This window comes from Chrysochloris asiatica, unplaced genomic scaffold, assembly GCF_000296735.1.
Source record: "Chrysochloris asiatica unplaced genomic scaffold, ChrAsi1.0 scaffold00160, whole genome shotgun sequence".
NCBI lineage: Eukaryota > Metazoa > Chordata > Mammalia > Afrosoricida > Chrysochloridae > Chrysochloris > Chrysochloris asiatica.
In genome coordinates, this window is record NW_006408678.1 from 2,390,787 (window position 1) to 2,408,541 (window position 17,755).

The 17,755-nt window shown below is 41.5% G+C and overlaps 1 protein-coding gene across 1 annotated transcript in view; it reads right to left on the reverse strand.

The window, feature by feature from the left end:
• STAB2 (stabilin 2) overlaps positions 1-17,755 on the reverse strand; it is a 241,210-nt gene that overhangs the window by 162,528 nt on the left and 60,927 nt on the right. Inside the window, 9 exon segments of the mRNA XM_006871122.1 lie at positions 3,123-3,275; positions 6,505-6,585; positions 6,885-6,938; positions 9,499-9,624; positions 9,779-9,835; positions 10,458-10,601; positions 12,131-12,280; positions 13,960-14,042; positions 15,676-15,809. Of these exon segments, the coding sequence (XP_006871184.1) occupies positions 3,123-3,275; positions 6,505-6,585; positions 6,885-6,938; positions 9,499-9,624; positions 9,779-9,835; positions 10,458-10,601; positions 12,131-12,280; positions 13,960-14,042; positions 15,676-15,809 (982 nt within the window).

The window sequence follows — 17,755 nt, forward strand, 5'->3', positions numbered from 1 at the left end:
ATTCAATACTGTGCAATAAGTCTTAGAGCTATAAGGCAAGAAAGGGAAATGAAAGGTATCCACATTGACAAAGCAGAAGTATAATTCTATTTGCAGATGATACGATCCTAAACATAGAAAACCACAAATATTAACCAAGAAAATTATTGGAACTCATTGAAAGATTCAGCAAAGTGATGGGGCACAAGATCAACAAGCAAAAATCAGTTGGTTTCCTTTATACTAATAAAGACAGTTCTGAAAAAAAAAAATCAGGAAAACAATACCATTTATAATGACCACCCCAAAGACGAAATACAAATTAGGAGTTAATTTAACCAGAGAAACAAAAGACCTATACAAAGAAAACTACAAAATACTGCTACAAGTAACCAAAAGAGACCTACAAAAATGGAAAAATATATAATGCTCATGGATAGAAAGACTTAACATTGTGAAAATGTCAATACTACTCAATTTACAGATATAATGCAATCCCTATCCAGATTTCAACATTCTTTAAAGAAATGGAAAAACAAATTACTAATTTTTTATGGAATGGAAAGAGACCATAGATATGCAAAGTATTACTGAAAAAGAACAAAACAGGAGACCTCTCACTTCCGGATCTCAAAATGTACTACTACAGAGTCACAGTAATCAAAACAGCCTGGTGCTGGTACAAGGAAAGACACATAGATTAATGGAATTGAAAAAATTCAGAATTGAACAGAATTGAAAACCCAGAAGTAAATCCATCCACTTGTGCTCAGTTATCTTTGACAAAGAGCCAAAACATATTAAAAAAAGAGATAGTCTCTTCAACAAATGACGCTAGCAAAACTAGAAATCTATTTGCAAATAAGAAGAATGAAACAAGCCCTGTATCTCACACTGTATACAAAACCAAACTCAACATGGATTAAATACCTAGATGTAAAACCTAGAACTATAAAGGTTATCAATGAAAAAATAGGGACAAACTGAAAGGTTCAGCTATATGGCATACATACACTATGAATCATAACTGAAAACACACAAACAGCAGAAGACAAAACAGATGACTAGGAACTCCTAAAAATTAGACACTTATGTGCATCAAAGTATTTCACCAAAAGAGTTAAAAGAGAGCCCACAGACTGGGAAAAAATGTTTGGCAATAACATATCAGACAAGGGGCTACTGTCTAAAATTTACAGAACACTTCAACACCTCAACAAGAGCAAGATAAATAATCCAATTTAAAAACGGGCAGAAGACATGAATAGACACTTCATCAAAGGAGACATTCAGACAACCAACAAACATATGAAGAAATTTTCGTAATTATTAGCTACTGTTAAGTGCCGTTGAGTTGGTTCCAACTTAGCGACCCTGTATAGGGTTTCCCAGGAACAGCTGGCAGGTTTGACCTGCCAACCTTGTGGTTAGTAGTCTTGTGTTTATCCTACAATGCCATACCAGAGCTCATTAGCCATTAGAGGTGCAAATGAAAACAACCATGAGACCTGATTTTATCTCAACATTAATAGCAAAGTTTAAAGACACAGAAAACAACAAATGCTCGTGAGGGTGTGGAGATGAGGCCCCCGTTATGCGGCGGGTGGAACTGTAAAATGGTGCAAGCACTATGGAAAACAGTATGGCGCTTTCTCAGAAACATGAAACTAGAAATACTATATGACCCAGCAGTCCCTCTACTCAAGAGATCAAGAGTTGTGACATGAATAGACACATGCACAACCATGTCCAGTGCAGCACTATTCACAAGCAAAAGATGGAGACAGTCTAAATGTCCATTTTAACAGAAGAAAGGTTACACAACTTTGGTAAATACAAACAATGCAACTCTTCAGTGCTGAAGAATAGTGATGAATCTGTGAAATACCTCATGACATGGATGAGTCTGGAAAACAGTATTCTGAGTGAAATTAGACAGTCATAGAAGGACAAATATTGTGTGAGATCACTATTGTAAGAAGCCAAGAAAAAGGTTTTCATGCTAAAAAAAATTCTCTGATGGCTACCTTGGGTAGGAAGGAAGGGAGAATTATTCACTGGCCAGAGGGTAAACATGTGCTAACTTGATGGGAAAGGCAGTTAAAAAGAAAAAAAAAAAAGAAATCATGAAAAAGATAAAACTATTTAGAATTCCTCTGACATCAATTGGAAAAAAAAATAAAGTAAATCAAAGGGGATCATCATTTCTTGTCCAAATATCTCTGTGGTGCAACCTACAGGGTTGGTGGTTCAAACCCACACAGTGACTGCAGAAGAACAACCTCGTGATCCGCTTCTGTGAAGACTGTTATTGCTGTTGTTAAGTGTCATGGAGTTGGTTCTAACTCATAGCGACCCTGTATAGGGTTTCTGAGGAGCAGATGGTGAGTCTGAACCACCCATCTGTGGTTTAAACCAATGCTGTGGTAGAGTCTTTATCTTAGAACACCACACCAGGACTCCTCTGGACAGCAATGAGGTGTTTTTTGTTGTTTTTGTGTTTTTAATTCCTTGTTCAATGTCCATGTTCTAACTATATTGTGAGAACAATGAAGATATTATTGATGTGTCTTGAAAAGAAAGGCCCAGATCTATTATTGCTACAACTGTAAGGTTATGATTTTCCTGGGAACCAAGCACGTACAGCAAGGCTGACATTTGGGGCATGCTGATAAAAGCTGGCAGAGCCACGAAGTTGCTATGGAAATAGAAAAGGCCATTAGAGGGTACACAGTCTCCTAGGAAAAAAGAAAATTTGGTATTTGAAAAGAACTATGGAAAGCTTGTTATCAGCTGGCCATATATATCATCTACCTGAGAGAAAGAAACTCTACTGAAAGTCCCTTTTAGAGAGAAGAAAAACTGGAGGCCTGGAGCAGGTGGTCCCAGGTGACAGGGATCATGGTAAGGAAGAGGCTGACCCTGAGTCCCATGGGGGAGGGCGACCTCCATCTGGTCCTGGAACCCTGTGGAAATTCTCCACAGAACTTGGAGAATATGATCACAAGCCCACCTGTCTCTTCATGAAAACAGAAACCCCTAAGGTACAAGGTACCAGTGGTTACAGCTCGCCAGAGCTCTGGGGACTGGAGCGTTGTTGGCAATGAGGGACTGGCTGCTTGTTTATTTCCTGGTCTTCTTACCAATTTCAGTTCTCTCTTGGTTTCATCACATCGGTGAGGCAGGATTGGGATGATAGAAGGAGGGATGAGGACTCCAGTCAGGGTGTAAATTCGGCCATTTTTGGCAGCGACCTCAGTTTCTTCGATGGTCACACCATTCGCAAGAATCTGTCCCTGCAAAGAAGCATGGCATTTTCCACTTGGTATTGCAGGAGTACCAGGTGGGTCTGAGTGGCAGTGACCTCACTAAATGACTCACTTCACTTAATTGGGCGAGAGCTGCTCTGAGAAGAATTTGATTGACAGGGACATACGACTGTGATATGAATTCTTGACTTGGTATTATGGCTTGATTTTTGTTCTCCCAAAAAGGTATGTTCAAGTCTTTACTCCTAGTACCTATGTGACCTTGTTTGGAAACAGCATCTTTGCAGATGTAATTAGTTATGTTGCCATGAGGTCATACTGGAGAAGGATGGACTCTCATCTAGCATGACTGGGAACCTTAGAAGAAGAAGAGAGACACAAAGGGAAGATGGCCTTCAAAAAGGAAGAATCTTTCCCAAGAGCTTTTGGAGAGAGTGTGGCTCTCCCAACTCCCTGAATTTGGAACTTTAGCCTCTAGAACTGAGAGAGAATAAACTTCTGTTGTCTTGTTGTCATGAAGTGCCCTCAAGTTGGTTCTTACTCAGAGACCCTGTACAGGTGTTCCAAAGATCAGCTGGTGGGTTTGAACTGCCGACCTTGTGGTTAGCAGTTCAGTGATTATCGATGAGCACCAAATCAGGAGTCCACTCTTGTCTTAAGCCACCCAATTTATGGTACTTTGATGTGTCAATCCTAGGAAACTATTACATCAGGCCAGGATGTTCTCACAAGAAGTGAGACTTGTAGGAAAATGTCCTCCCAGATGCTGGGTGTGGGGAGAGATATAATTCTCCAAACTCTACAATATAAGTGCTATGTACTCCTTGGTAAATTGTTTTTCTCCTCTGCAGTGAAATGAGGATTTCATTTAAAACATTGATTTTGAATTACGAACTAAGGATCTATCTGTGAACACAAACAAATTCTAATTTATGTTCAAGTGAAGGAAGTAGAAAATGAACAAATTCTTATCCCCACTTCCCCCACCCCAAACTTGTTCTACCTGCAGTATTCCTTATCTTAACCAATGATAAAGCCACTCCTCTGGTTGCTCAAATAAAAAACCCTGGAGTCCCTCTTGGTTTCCTCTCCATTCCATATTCAGTCTTCCAGTAAATTCAGTTGGGTCAACCTTTAAAATATATTCAGCATTCAATTACTTCCTACTACCTGCCTGTGACTACATTAGTCTGAGTCAGAATCCTTTCTCTGGATAATTACAGTAACCTCAGCCAGTCTTCTTGTCATTGGCCTTTGTTACCTTCCCTTGCTGCAACCAGAGTAACCTGATGAAAATGTATGCCTGTGCTAAGTCCATGGCTCAAAATTCTCTAATTGCTACTTACCTCAATTCAAGTAAGAGCCTAGGTCTTTACCATGACCTCTTTGGCCATATATGACCCTAGAGTTTCCTAGGGCTGTTTTAACACAAATACCACAAATGGGTGACTATGAAGAAGAGAAATGCATTTTTCTTACAGTTCAAAAGATTAGAAGTCCAAATTCAGGGTTCTAGGGGAAGATCCTTCTTTGTTTATTTCAGCTTCTAGTAGTTGGCATTCTTGAAGTTCCTGGGCTTTTATATATGCACTTGTCATATGTGTCTGTCTTCATATGGTCCCTCTGAATGTATCTGTGTATTTTCTGCACTTTGTATAACTCAGAAGTAATTAGGTTTAGGACCCACCCTATACTGGAAATAACATAACAAAAGATAACCCTCTATTTCCAGATATAAGAAAAACAAAGCCGTATTTGTAGGTATAGGTGTTATAGGTTACTTTGCAAGGTATGTTCAAGGCCTTACTCCCAGTACCCATGAGTGTGACCTTGTTTGGAAATAGTGTCTTTGCAGATATAATTAGTAAAGTTGACATAAGGTCAGAGTGGAGTGGGATGGGCTCTTATCCAGTATGGCTGATGTCCTTCCTTATAAGAAGAGGAGAGACACAGCAGATCACCAATCAACCCCTAACATCTCTACTGGAATTTCATAATTTATTTTGCGGGGGACACAATTCAATCCAGAGAACCAAGCATTTTCCCCTTGATTCCAACCACAATGACCTTGCTGTTCCTTCCCGGTAGAATGCCCTTTCTCCAGGCTGTCACACATAATCTTTGCTCAGACATTTTCTTCTTAGTGAAGAGTTCTTAGGCATTTTATATATTAAATGTCAGCCTATGCCTTCGCCCTGACACTTTCTACTCATCTTCACGGCTTTATTGCTTTCCCTTAGTACTTCTCACTCTTTAACATATGATACCTTTGACTTCTTTAACTTTTAATTGTCTATCCCCCTGTTTACTAGACTAAAAAGTTCCATGCAACCAGGGACTTTTGTCCATTTGTTCATTGGTCTATCTCTAGCACCGAGACCAGTGCCTGGAACATAGTAGACCCTCAATGGATATTTGTTGGAAGGATGAGTGGTCATCATTGTCATCAATGAATCTACAGGAGATAAAGCTGTATACTATTAGACTGTTGCTGTTACTACAGGCCCAGTATTTCCTTTGTTGAATAACCTTGTCTTTGAGTTCTTAAATAAGTCATGTTCCCGCCTACCTCAAGGCCCTTGCACATGCTCTCCTTCTGCTTAGAATGCTTTTCCACTCATCTCTGCCCAAGTTCTTTCCCATGCCTCCTTCAAAGCTTGGCCCAAACGTCACTTCCTCACTGGACATGTCAAGACCTTTTGATGAGCTCAGACTGCCCCTGTTATGTGCTCTTGTTGTTGTTGTTAAGTGCCCTCGAGTTGTTCTGACCTATAGTGACCCTGTATAGGGTTTCCAAGGAGCAGTTGGTGAGCTTGAACCACCGACAGTCCCTTAAATGTCTTGTTGGTGACCTTTATTAAAATTGTTTTTAAATATCTAACCATTCACCTTCTTAGTTGTTTCAAGTCTACTTTCCCTACTGGGACGTCAACCTTTTTTATTGCATTTTCTTTGGCATCTAGCTTAGACTCTCCAAGGCAATTGCTCAGCAAATATTTGCTGCAAGAGTTAACAAATGAATTAAATAAGCATTAAGATTTTGTCTGTACATTAGTATTGTTGTTGTTAAGTGCGGCTGACTCATAGCAACCTTATATAGGGTTTCTAAGTAGTGGTTGGCGAGTTTGAACTGCTGACCTTGCAGTTCAAACTGACCTTGTGGTCCAGAGCTTATCCTACAGTGCCATGTAGGATATCTTTGGTGAGTAGTCATAATCAAAGCAAAAATACATCCAAGGAATGATTTTTCACTTACATTGTTGGTCACATTAAACTGTATGATCTGGTTGGCCATGCTTCTGATGTGAGGGCTTGAAATGAGAGCAGCCACTTCGAGCTGAAAGGAAAATAGATAGGGTCATGTAGAACAGCAAACAGATCCTTGATTTTTTTTAGTCTTTATCAGAAAAAAATAGCCCTCAAGATCCTGAAATCAACAACGAGTGCTTTGATGTCAGTTCTTGTGGCTTTGCAGATTCCTTCAATAACAGACTCATTATGCGAGGCTGAGGATTCCCCTAGAGCCACAGAGAAAGTTTAATCATCATACTTTTCTTAGCACAAAGATATTGGAATTTAAGATGAGCCCGATATCTGGAAACATAGAAAAACAAAGGCAGGAACAGTGGGACCAACCTGGGTAAATGGGACAATATGGTATCTGACGAGTTCTAGAAGCTTCCGAGAACCCTGCAAAGGAACCAAAATGATTGTTTAGCCAATGAAGAAAGCACAACATTCTCTCCTCCTTGTGGGAGCCTCCTCAGACTTTGTTAAGAAAAAATAAAGTATCCATAATCTCAGGATTGGGAGATGTAAGGTGAGAAATGTTCCATCTCAAAACAGCTACTCTCTGTGACGCTCTGTTGTGAAATATTGCCTTTAACAGAACATTTAATCCTTATTGGATGTAGGAACTGAGCTCTGGTAGTGTAGTGGTTATGAATTGGGCTGCGAACCTCAAGGTCAGCAGTTTGAAACTACCAGCTGTTCCACGAGAGAAAGATGAGGCTTTCTGCTCCTGTAAAGATTTACAGCCTCGGAAACCCTGTACAGGGTCTCTATGAGTTGGAACCAACTCCACGGCACACAACAACAACAATGTGTGAAAATGCAGAGTTTTAAAAGACATTCCTGAAGTCAGGAAGATAACTAAGGACATTGTTATTGTTAAGTGCTGTTGACTAGATTCCAACTCATAGCAACCCTGAAAAGTGTTTCCAAGAAGCAGCTTGTGGATTTGAACTGATGACCTTGCAGTTCAAACCAAACTTGGAGTCCAGTGCTTATCTCTACAGTAGGACTCCAACTCAGGATGTGTTGTTGTTAAGTGCTGTCGAGTCGGTTCCAACTTAGAGTCTCATAGAGACCCTGTATAGGGTTTTCAAGGAGTGACTGGTGAGCTTGAAGTGCCAACCTTGTGGTTCAAACTGACCTTGTAGTCCAGTGCATTAACCCACAGCACCACACCAGGACTTCTCCTAAGGACATAGGCCTAAGGACAAGATCACTCTACTCTTCTGTCTCCCTGCATCAGAATGTCTAAGACTACATTCTAGACTTTCTAAAATGGTCTTAACTTATAATTCTGTGCCATTATCTTCACAAACACATATCTGCCTGCCAGCCACCATCCTGGCTGTGCCTAGGCCACAGGGTCAGGACATTGTCCTCTGGGAGCTATGTATCTGTATCTATGTAAAATCCTATATTAAACACACTGGGAGTTTTGGCTTTTGAAATGACCAGATATTTTAATATGTTGAAGATGTGTTTGCAGTGAAAGAGATTATCTCCTGATTTATCTCCCAACGTTTTCTGAAAGCAAAATATCCTTGTAGACACGTGAATGTATTCTAGAAGAATGTGTGTGTATGTGAACACCTAACCCAGACAGGCAACAGCAAGTTTCAGGATTCTGGAACCAGTGATCCCTGAGCTTACCTGAGCCAGAAGACAATGTCTCCCCAAACTCTTCACTAAGTCAGAATGCTTGGGGCCAGGCTCTGAAACCCACCAACAAGTTCCTAAGCTAACATTTGGGGATCAGCACCCTAAAACATTTGGGCACCCGCCCTCCCCCCTATTCTGTATAATCAACATTGATCTGTATGAGGTTATAGATAGTTGTGACTGTCACCAGAATCTGGTGGCATGATTTCAGGGACCTGGAAGACAGCATTTGGTCTTTCATAAAATGTCACCATTTGACTTTCTCATCAACAGCATCTCATAATTAGCCCTCCTTCTCTTCAGCTTTGTGGGAGAAAGACATGGCAGTTTGCTTCTGGAAAGATTTACAGCCTTGGAAATCCTCCGAGGCAGTTCTACTCTGTCTAAAGGAGTTGCTATGAGTCAGGATCTACTGGAAGGCATGTTATATTGTTATTGTAAGGTATTGTCGAGATGGTTCTGACTTATAGAGACTCTGTATAGGGTTTCTGAGGCTTTTAAAACCTTTGCAGGAATGGAAAGCCTCATCTTTCTCCTGTGGACCAGCTGGGCTCGAACTGCAGACCTTGTGGTTGGCAGTCCAGTGTGTATCGTATGGAGCAAGCCACCATGGGTTATCATGGAGGGCAGGTGCTCTGGGGGCACTGTAGCATAAGCACTGGACTGTGAGCCCCAGGGCTGCTAGAACAAACCCAGCTGCTCCACAGGAGAAAGAGGAGACTTTGTGCTTCTGTAAATATTTACGGCCTCAGAGACTCTACACAGGGTCACTCTGAGTTGTGAAAGACTTGATGGCTGTGAGTTTGGTTTGTTTTTGGTATTATGAAGGAAGATGAAGGCAACAGAAAGAAAAAACTAAAATGTTGTGTTGAAAAGCATCTAAAAGAACATTTATCCCTTTTTAAATTTACCCAAGCCTGGCCCCAAATGACCTAGGCATCAGTCTGAAAGTGGATTTAGAGTTCAGGGGAACTTAAAATGCTGGTCTTAATATGTAGAAATACTAGAACATCCAGGACAAAATAAACCAACCATTGAGATGTATGGTTGCAAAAAGATTTTGTTTTCTGTGCCTGGTCTGAGTGACTGGTCTTAGGCTACTGGAAACTGCTGAGAAGGAAATTAAAGCTATATCAAGACCTAGTTCTAGAGTGCTGTGATTGATCTGCCTTGATTGTGGGAACACTGGTGGTAATACATGTGCTATTATTTGCCGTTCCTATTTTAGAAGAGGCCTGTGAAGACATAGAAGGAGGCAGTGGTGCGGACACAATGTCATCAGATGAGGATACTATACCTCTGAAGAAAGGAGATAATCAAGAGTGCCATCCTTCATGTTATTTAATGCTTCATTACTTGGAACAAAAATGGTGTATGGTCCACCAATCCCATCCTCATCTAAGGCATGTCCCACGTTGGTTTCCTGTGTTTGAGAAATGAAATTTCATATAAATTGAAACATACTTTAGATAATTATTTGGAACAATTCCCCAGCAAATATTTTGAATGGACACCTCTGCTAATTTCACAAAGAACTGGACATATAACATTTTTCAGAAATTCATGAAAGTACATACCTCTAGTAAAGATCTGAATTTGCTGAATCTTGGTTGTAGCATTGTCATTATGGTTTGCTAAAAAGAGACATTTTACGTAAAAATCAGTAAAAAATAAGGCGGCTTAGGAAATAGAAACCCTGACATTTAAAAGCAGGTGAGAGTTTATGTGAATATATTACAATAATGCATTTCATTTAGTAAAAATGTATGTATAAATATGTATATACTTGTAGCTCTACAGTTACACATAAAGCTTTTTAGATAGATATAAAAAGATCTGATAAGCTTCAGTGCATTATACAAATGTTTACTATGGTTATTTAAATAGTAATTTGGACCTGTATGTTCTGAAGTAATCTTTGGCCAGCATCATATAGATCAGAGTGAGTCAAGCATAAAGCATAAGGAATACATCATCATGGCAACTGGCTGTTAGATTTAATTGTCAGATGCATACGTAAGAGAGGTCACAAAAGGAAACAAGGTGCCTATGCCTACTCTGTGCCTTTCTTTCTCTCTGCAGATGTACCTACAATTACACTGAAAGCAGATATGAATTATCCTATCTTCCATGTGCTTGGGGTCTAAGTACATATGTCAATGGCAGAAGTTTTCTTCTTGGATATGGCTCTCCAGGGCACAAAGACAGATGGATCTGGGTTCTGGGTTGGCATCGCTTTCACCTGAAACAACCCACCTCAGTGTTGCTTTCAAATGTGGGGTCCGTCTTGTCCATGGCTTTGTCGATGATGTGCATGAGCCCATTGGAAGCAATAATGTTGCCCTGTATAATTTTTACCTTCTTTTTGCCTCCATAAAGTTTGACCTTAAGTTGATTGTCCTAAAACACCAAGAAAAAAGAAAGCTAATGTAGTGTATCTCAGAAGGAGCACTAAAACGAGGAGTCAGAAGTCCTGAGTCCTTGGGCTGCGCCATTATTGGCTGTGAGATCTTGGTGGGTCTTTTAACCGAAATGGGGATTAAGGTAGCTGCTTGTCTAATGACACAGGACTTTTATTAAGAGAAAATGGGATCAGTGATGACTACTACAGGCTCAATGTGGATAAGGCATTATAAGGAGTACAAGGACTGCAAACTCCATGAGACTGGACCATTTATTATAAATTCATCACCTACTTTAGTGTCTTGTACAGAGAAGAAAAATAATAGAGTGTGTACTGGTTGAATTAATAGCTGAAACGAATTCTTTCTTCCAACTGCAGGGCCTATGTGTTTCAGATTTAGTAAGTATTTGGTGAATGGATGAATATATGTCCTTGTGATGAAGAAGGCCATGTGTCCATATCTATCTATCATCCACCTGTCTCTATCACTCTATCCATTCATCCACCTACCTACCTACCTACCTACCTACCTACCTACCTACCTACCTACCCACCCATCCATCCTCCTGCACACATTACAACATGCTGGTTAATGATGCAGCCTTTGGAGTCAGGCAGATCAATGACCTCTCAGTTTTCCATGGGAACAACTGGAAGAATGATAAAGCTGCCTTCTTTTTCCACTGTGCAGCCCATTTCAGTGCCCATGACCTGCGGGCAAGGAGGCCAGGCAGTGATTTGGGGCTAAGTTTGCTCTGGCGTGGGACACTATGAGAAGCTCTCTGGAGTGGGCCAGCCATAAATTCAAACCCATGGATAATCGTTGTGAACCTTATGCAACAAAAGCACAAGTTTCTCCCAGGGCCTTGCACAAAATGAGCATGCCACAGTTGGAGCAGCTATTGCTAGCTGGTGAAATGCAATGGTCATAACCCCGACAGCACATCTGTTGATGGATCCCTTGCCCCCAGCTCAGTAATGGGAGTAAAATCATAGGAAAAGTTAGTTGTGAATGGCAGGAGGGGAGTTTTATTTGGAAACGAACAAAACAGAACTAATGGCATGAAGAGAGATGGATGGTTAAGTTGGAGAGGATGGATAAACCCATCTAAAGCAATCTAGAATAAACAATTTCCTTTTGTTTAAAAAAAAAACAAAAAAACAAAAAAACCAAAACAAAAAAACCAAAAAACAACCTATCTGGCTTTATGCTGATGCTTCCAGGAAACAAGGTTACAGCAAAGTTTCTCCTTCCTGCTGGCAGATGAATGATGGTTGCCTTGAAAACAAATTCAGACCCAGGCCCAACCCAAACACTGCCAAACAATCTACCCCTTCCTTCCTGACACTGACTTTTGTTGCTTTCAGCTTCTTCCTACAAAGGAAACGTGCTTTGACAAATAAGGAATAAGGTGAGAAGTTTCTGAAAACTTCCATAAGCCCCAAATACAAAGAGAAAAAAGTCAAGGGGCATTGACTTAGTCAACAGTTTAGTTACTGAAGTGAAACTCAGAGAAATTCCTACCTTATCACCATTGAAGATTTCCCCGGACTTTCCCGTCAAGGTATAAAAGGTGTCTGTGGAATTCAAATGCTCTGTGCTCATCTGCCCAGCAATGATGTGCAGTTTCACAAAGTACCGAGCAGCCTCATTATTCGTCAAAAGCTGTTTGACCTAAGAAAAGATAGCAGGCTATTGTTTGAAGGAGAAGGTGAAGTATGTGATTCACAGTATGCTATGTTTAGCATCAAAGTCATCAAAGCCAGTGCACACTATCTGGGATTTGAACTCTTTTCAATGTAGATGGGTTTCCCAGAGATCGGTACCCTGGTCCAGGCTTTAAAGGAGTGGCGATGTGAAGAGCTGGAGAGATGCACAGTCTGCTGTCAATATCTGGCTGAACTGTCGCGGTATTGAAAAGGGCGGAGGCAGCAGGCACCAAAGAATCGATCTTGAACCCAAGGGGCAGATGGGAATAAATATGCCATTATGTGAAAAAGGATTGGACTGATGATGGTGATTTTGAATAGTAAAGAGAAAAAAAAAAATCCATTTGGACCAAAGCTAAATTTTGTCACTATTATACAGTGAATAAAATCAGCAGATACTTCTTTTATTAACTCTGTAAAATTTTTAAAAAGAAGCATTGGCAGTGTAATGGTTAAGAGGTTGGCTGCTTACTGAAAAGTTGGTGGTTCAAATGTACCCAGCATCTATGCAGTAGAAAGACTAGTAATCGCTTCCTTAATTATCACAGCCCAAACCTATGGGACAGTTTCACTCTGTCACATGGGGTCCCTATGAGTTGGAATCAACTTGGTGATGGCATTGAACAGCATCAAACTTGAAAATAAAACAAAAAACAGTTGTCATGAAGTCAATTCCAATGCACAGTGATCCTGTATGTGTCAGAGTAGACATATGCTCTTTAGGATCTTCAAAGGCTCATGTTTTAGAAGATCACCAGGCCTTTCTTCTGACTCACCTCTGGGTAATCTCGAATCGTCAATGTTTTGGTTAGTAGCTGAGTAGATTAACAGTTTGCACCATGCAGGGACTGTGGAAGCTTAAACTTAACCTATGTATTAAACAAGAGACCATACACAAAGGACCTAGCTCAGAGACATTCAATATTTGCTAGTTCTCTTCCTCAGTAGAAAAGCTGTGAAGATATTTCTGAATATTAATGACAGATACATCTCAGCTCGATTAACAGAGGTGGTATATTAGAGTGAGAGAGTCTAGAACTTACTGGGTTTTTGGTCAAAGCAGTAAAAATGATCACCACAAAATATCTTGGATTAAGGTAAATCAATCTAATGCATACCAATAAGTCTATCAGTTCTGTTAAACCAAATATCAATTCCATTGATATCATGGTAGTAAGACACCAGGCACTGGGATTCTTCATGCCCCTGAATGACATTATCTCAAACCACAGCTGCTCATGTTGACCTAAAGACACATTAAAAAATTTTTTTTTGAGAGACTAAAATTTTCTTCTAGTTTCACCTGTAACTATTACCATTTATGACAATGTAAAGAAACATACTTTATGTTCATTTGATTCTTCCTATAGAGAGTGACGGGTTTGCATTCAGTAAATCATATTTATAACCTGATTATTTGTTCAACACCCTTAATCCCTATCATTGGATAGGGTGATGACTGGCAGAGGGCACAGGAAGTTACAGGGTGCTGGTAATAGTCTTGCTGGACACACAGATATGTTCACTTTGTGCAAATTCATTGAGTTGTACAGTTAGGGTTTGTATACTTTCTGTAAGGTTTATTACATTAGCCGTTTGGTGTGGCTGCCCTTGTATGTACAATGTAATCGTTTAAATACTTACATTGAGTCCTTTCAGTCCTTTGTCTGTTGGTAACAGCACAGTGAATGGTCCCAGGTTACTTAATGGCCAGGAATAAGCTTTATCTTAGGTATTGAAATACACAAAGAAAAACATCAAATGTATGTATAGAGTAAACCAAGAGCCTTTCTGTTTTAATAGGCACGCAGAAGCATTTTTTATTTTGGGGAACTAAGACTATAAGGACTCATGTTGCCCAAATATGTTCCAGGTAACCCTGTGGGATTCTCCCTGCAGTCATGGCTTTTTTGTTGTTGTTAAGTGCTGTTGAGTCAGTTCTGACTTATAGTGACCCTGTATAGGGTTTCTGAGGAGCAGCTGGTGAACTTGAACCTCCGACCTTGAGGTTCAAACCGACCTTGCTTGCCAGTGCATTATCCAGTAGTGCCACACCAGGAGTCCTCTCTTTAGCTCTGGGGAAATCTTGGGATTTGAGCTTCTGTGAGAGACGCATGACAAAACCCTGTGACAATCCCAGGAGGTCCTGCGCCCAATTTTGAGCTGTCACCATTGCCACACAGAAGCAGCCCATGTTTCCACCAATGACTGGCATAGAAGGAACCCGGCATGGTTTACTGCTCTGCTATTGCCCTCTTGAAATGCGCGGTAATGTTTGAACAATGGGTGCTACACTCTGATTTTGTACTGGACCCTCCATATATGTTGCTGGTCCGGCTGCCATCACCTCTGGGGAGCTTGTAAAGCAGAATGTGGTCTGTGCTTTCCTGAGATAGGCAGAAAGTACCAGCACACAGGAGAGGCGACAGATATGTCCACCAGGGGAACGTTTGAGGCCCAGTCTGCTAAGGACACTCGTCACTCCTGTTTGCTCCCACTTGATATTCTAACAGCTCTTAGATGGTCAGCAATGCCTGAGTCTTCATAGGACACTTGGAAAGAGCAGGACATTTACACAGGATGTATGGTAAGATTTATGGGCAAACACAGCATTGAACCATGGCTGACATTTACTTCTCTCTCTTTGATCTTTCTGGGAAATCATTGTTGATGGCTAGTAAAATCTAGATGCTCATATTTCAGCCTTCTGCTGTTTGGTAAAGTCTGTATTTTATTTTCTGTTGATTGGCCCAATCCGAGTTTTATTCAATGTCTTGCCCAATGCTGTGACCAGCTATGATGGTTCCTCCTCAAGGCCATGTGGGATAATGAGCCCTAGAGGGCATTAGGGGACATGTAAGTATGTTTAGGCTGTCTCACTGTCTAGGGAGATGTCTAGGGAGATGTGTCACTATAGGCAGTTAGTAGCTGGGAGCTAAGGATGCTCAACATCTGGCAATGTGTGAGATGGTCATTGAGGATGGGTATTGTCTCAGGGTCTTAGTCACTCCCTACTTCAGCAGTACCTGCCAACCTTTGTCCACATCTGGGGACCCATAACACCAAGTAGCTCCCCCTGTGCCCCTGTTGGTGTGACAGACCCATTCATCTATGGTGATCCCAAGACCTTACTCTTAGCTCTCTGCTCTCTGTTTTGTTGGATCTCTTGGTGTTAACTGCTTCTTATCTCCATGGAAACAGCTGCCTGCCCTTTCCTGTCCCAACCCTATGGCACCACCCTAGAATGGCTAATCCCCAGAACTGCCCACCCCTTTGGATGATTGTATCTTGCAGATACCCTTGCCTGAACAAGGGCAGTCCTTGTCTAGGTTATAAGGAGCTACACCCCTAGCTACATACCCAGAAGTGAGATGAAAGAGGTCAGTCTTCCTTGCCATTTCCCTCTGGGTTCGGTGTTTAAATCTCTGAGCCGCTCCATAATGTTCCCATAGCACATCACACCGTCTCCCACGTAACCTTTCTGACAAGTGCATCTACAGAGAGAGTGGGAACACAGTCTCTGGGTCTTCTGAGTGTTTAGTCTGAGAGGGTCTGAGTTCATCCAGTCCAAGGCACCCATTTTACAGATAGAGAAAATGAGGATGGGGACTAGGCTAGGAGAGGAAAGAAAACGTAATTCTCATCCCACACCTCTTGTGAATCAGTCGGTTCTGGCTCCAACACACCACTTGCTATTGTTTTCTGACTCATTGTGACCCCATGCACAACAGAATGAAACCCTGTCTCATCCGGCACCAGTCTCACCATGGTGGCTACGTCTGAGCCCACTGTTACAGCCACTGTGTCAATCCATCTCACTGAGGGTCTTCCTCCTTTTCACTGACCCCCAATGAGATGAATCTGACTGGTGAACACGTTGGTCACCAATAAGGGGAAGCAAGGAAAACCAGCAATGAAGTTGTGAGCTAAGTCTGACCACATTCAATAGACTCCTGTGAACCCGGGTGGAGACCTGGTTGGCCAGCAGTATGGCAAGGCCTGGGGACTCTTGGACCCAGACTCAGTGACATAGCCACAGAGGACTAGAGTGGAGAGTGAAGCATCCAGCTGATAAGAAGTGAGGAGATATGCACAAGAACACCCACACTTGCAGATAATACCCACTTGACCTGGCTTTCATGGCCGGATGACTAGAACTCGACTAGAAGAAGAAAGAAGAGGAAAAAAGAGTAATCTGATACAATTTGATGAACTTGACCTACACCTATGGATGCAGTAGCTCAAAAGAGGGAACAAATCTTTACAGCAAGGATCATTCCCACCCCCTCCATACACAGAGTAGACAGGGATGGGCAACTTGGACATTGGCTACCCAAAATGGGGGGGAGGGGCTACAAGGGCAAGAAGTGACTGGCTTACAAGCAGAAAAATAAAATTAAAAAAAGATACACAGCCTCAGAAATCCTATACAGACTCACTATGAGTTGGAATAGACTTGGTGGCGGCACTGGGTTAGGTTTGTTTTTTTCTCCTTTACCAAGCATGATGTCTTTCTCTAGGAACTGGTTCTTCCTGATAACATGCCCAAACTGTGAGATGACATCTCTCCAGCCTTGCTTCTAAGGAGCATTCTAGCTACATTTCTTCCAACACAGATTTCTTAGTTCTTTTGATAGTCTGTGATATGTTCAATATTCATCACCAACACCATAATTCACAGGCATCAATTGTTCTTTAGTCTTCCTTATATGTTGTATAGCTTCCACATGCATATAGAGCAATTGACAATACCGTAGGGCAGGGTGCTATAGGACAAGCACTGGATGTTAAGTCCACGGTCAGTGGTTAACACCCTGGAAAGCCTATACAGGATTGGTATGATTTGGAACCGACTCCATGGTACCTTCCCACAGCAGCAGCGACAACAGGTGCCTAATGGGTGTTGTTGTTGTTAAGTGCTGCTGAGTGGATTCTGACTAACAGCAACCCTGTACGGGATTTCTGAAGAGCAGCTGGTGGGTTTGAAATGCTGACCTTGTGGTTCACAATCCAGTGCTTATCCTATGGTGCCACACTTAATGGTTGTTGTTGGTGTGCTATCGAATCAGTTGGGACTCATAGTGACCCTGTATAGGGTTTCCAAGGAGCAGCCGGTGAGATTGAATTGCCAACCATGTGGTTCAAACCAACTTTGCAGTCCAGCACATTAACCCACAGTGCCATACCAGGGCTCCTCTATGATGGGTAGAAGCCACAAAATAATCCAAAACCACCAACCTGTTGCCATCAAGTCAGTTCCAACTTATAGTGACTGAGGAAGGAACCTTGGTAGTGTAATGGGCTGCTAACTGCAAGCTCAGTAGTTTGAATTTACCAACTCTGCGGGAGAAAGATGAGGCTTTTTGTTCCTGTAAAGATTCAAAGCCTGCTCTGAAGCTGAGCCCTGGTCTGGTGCTGTAGGATAAGCACTGGACCACAA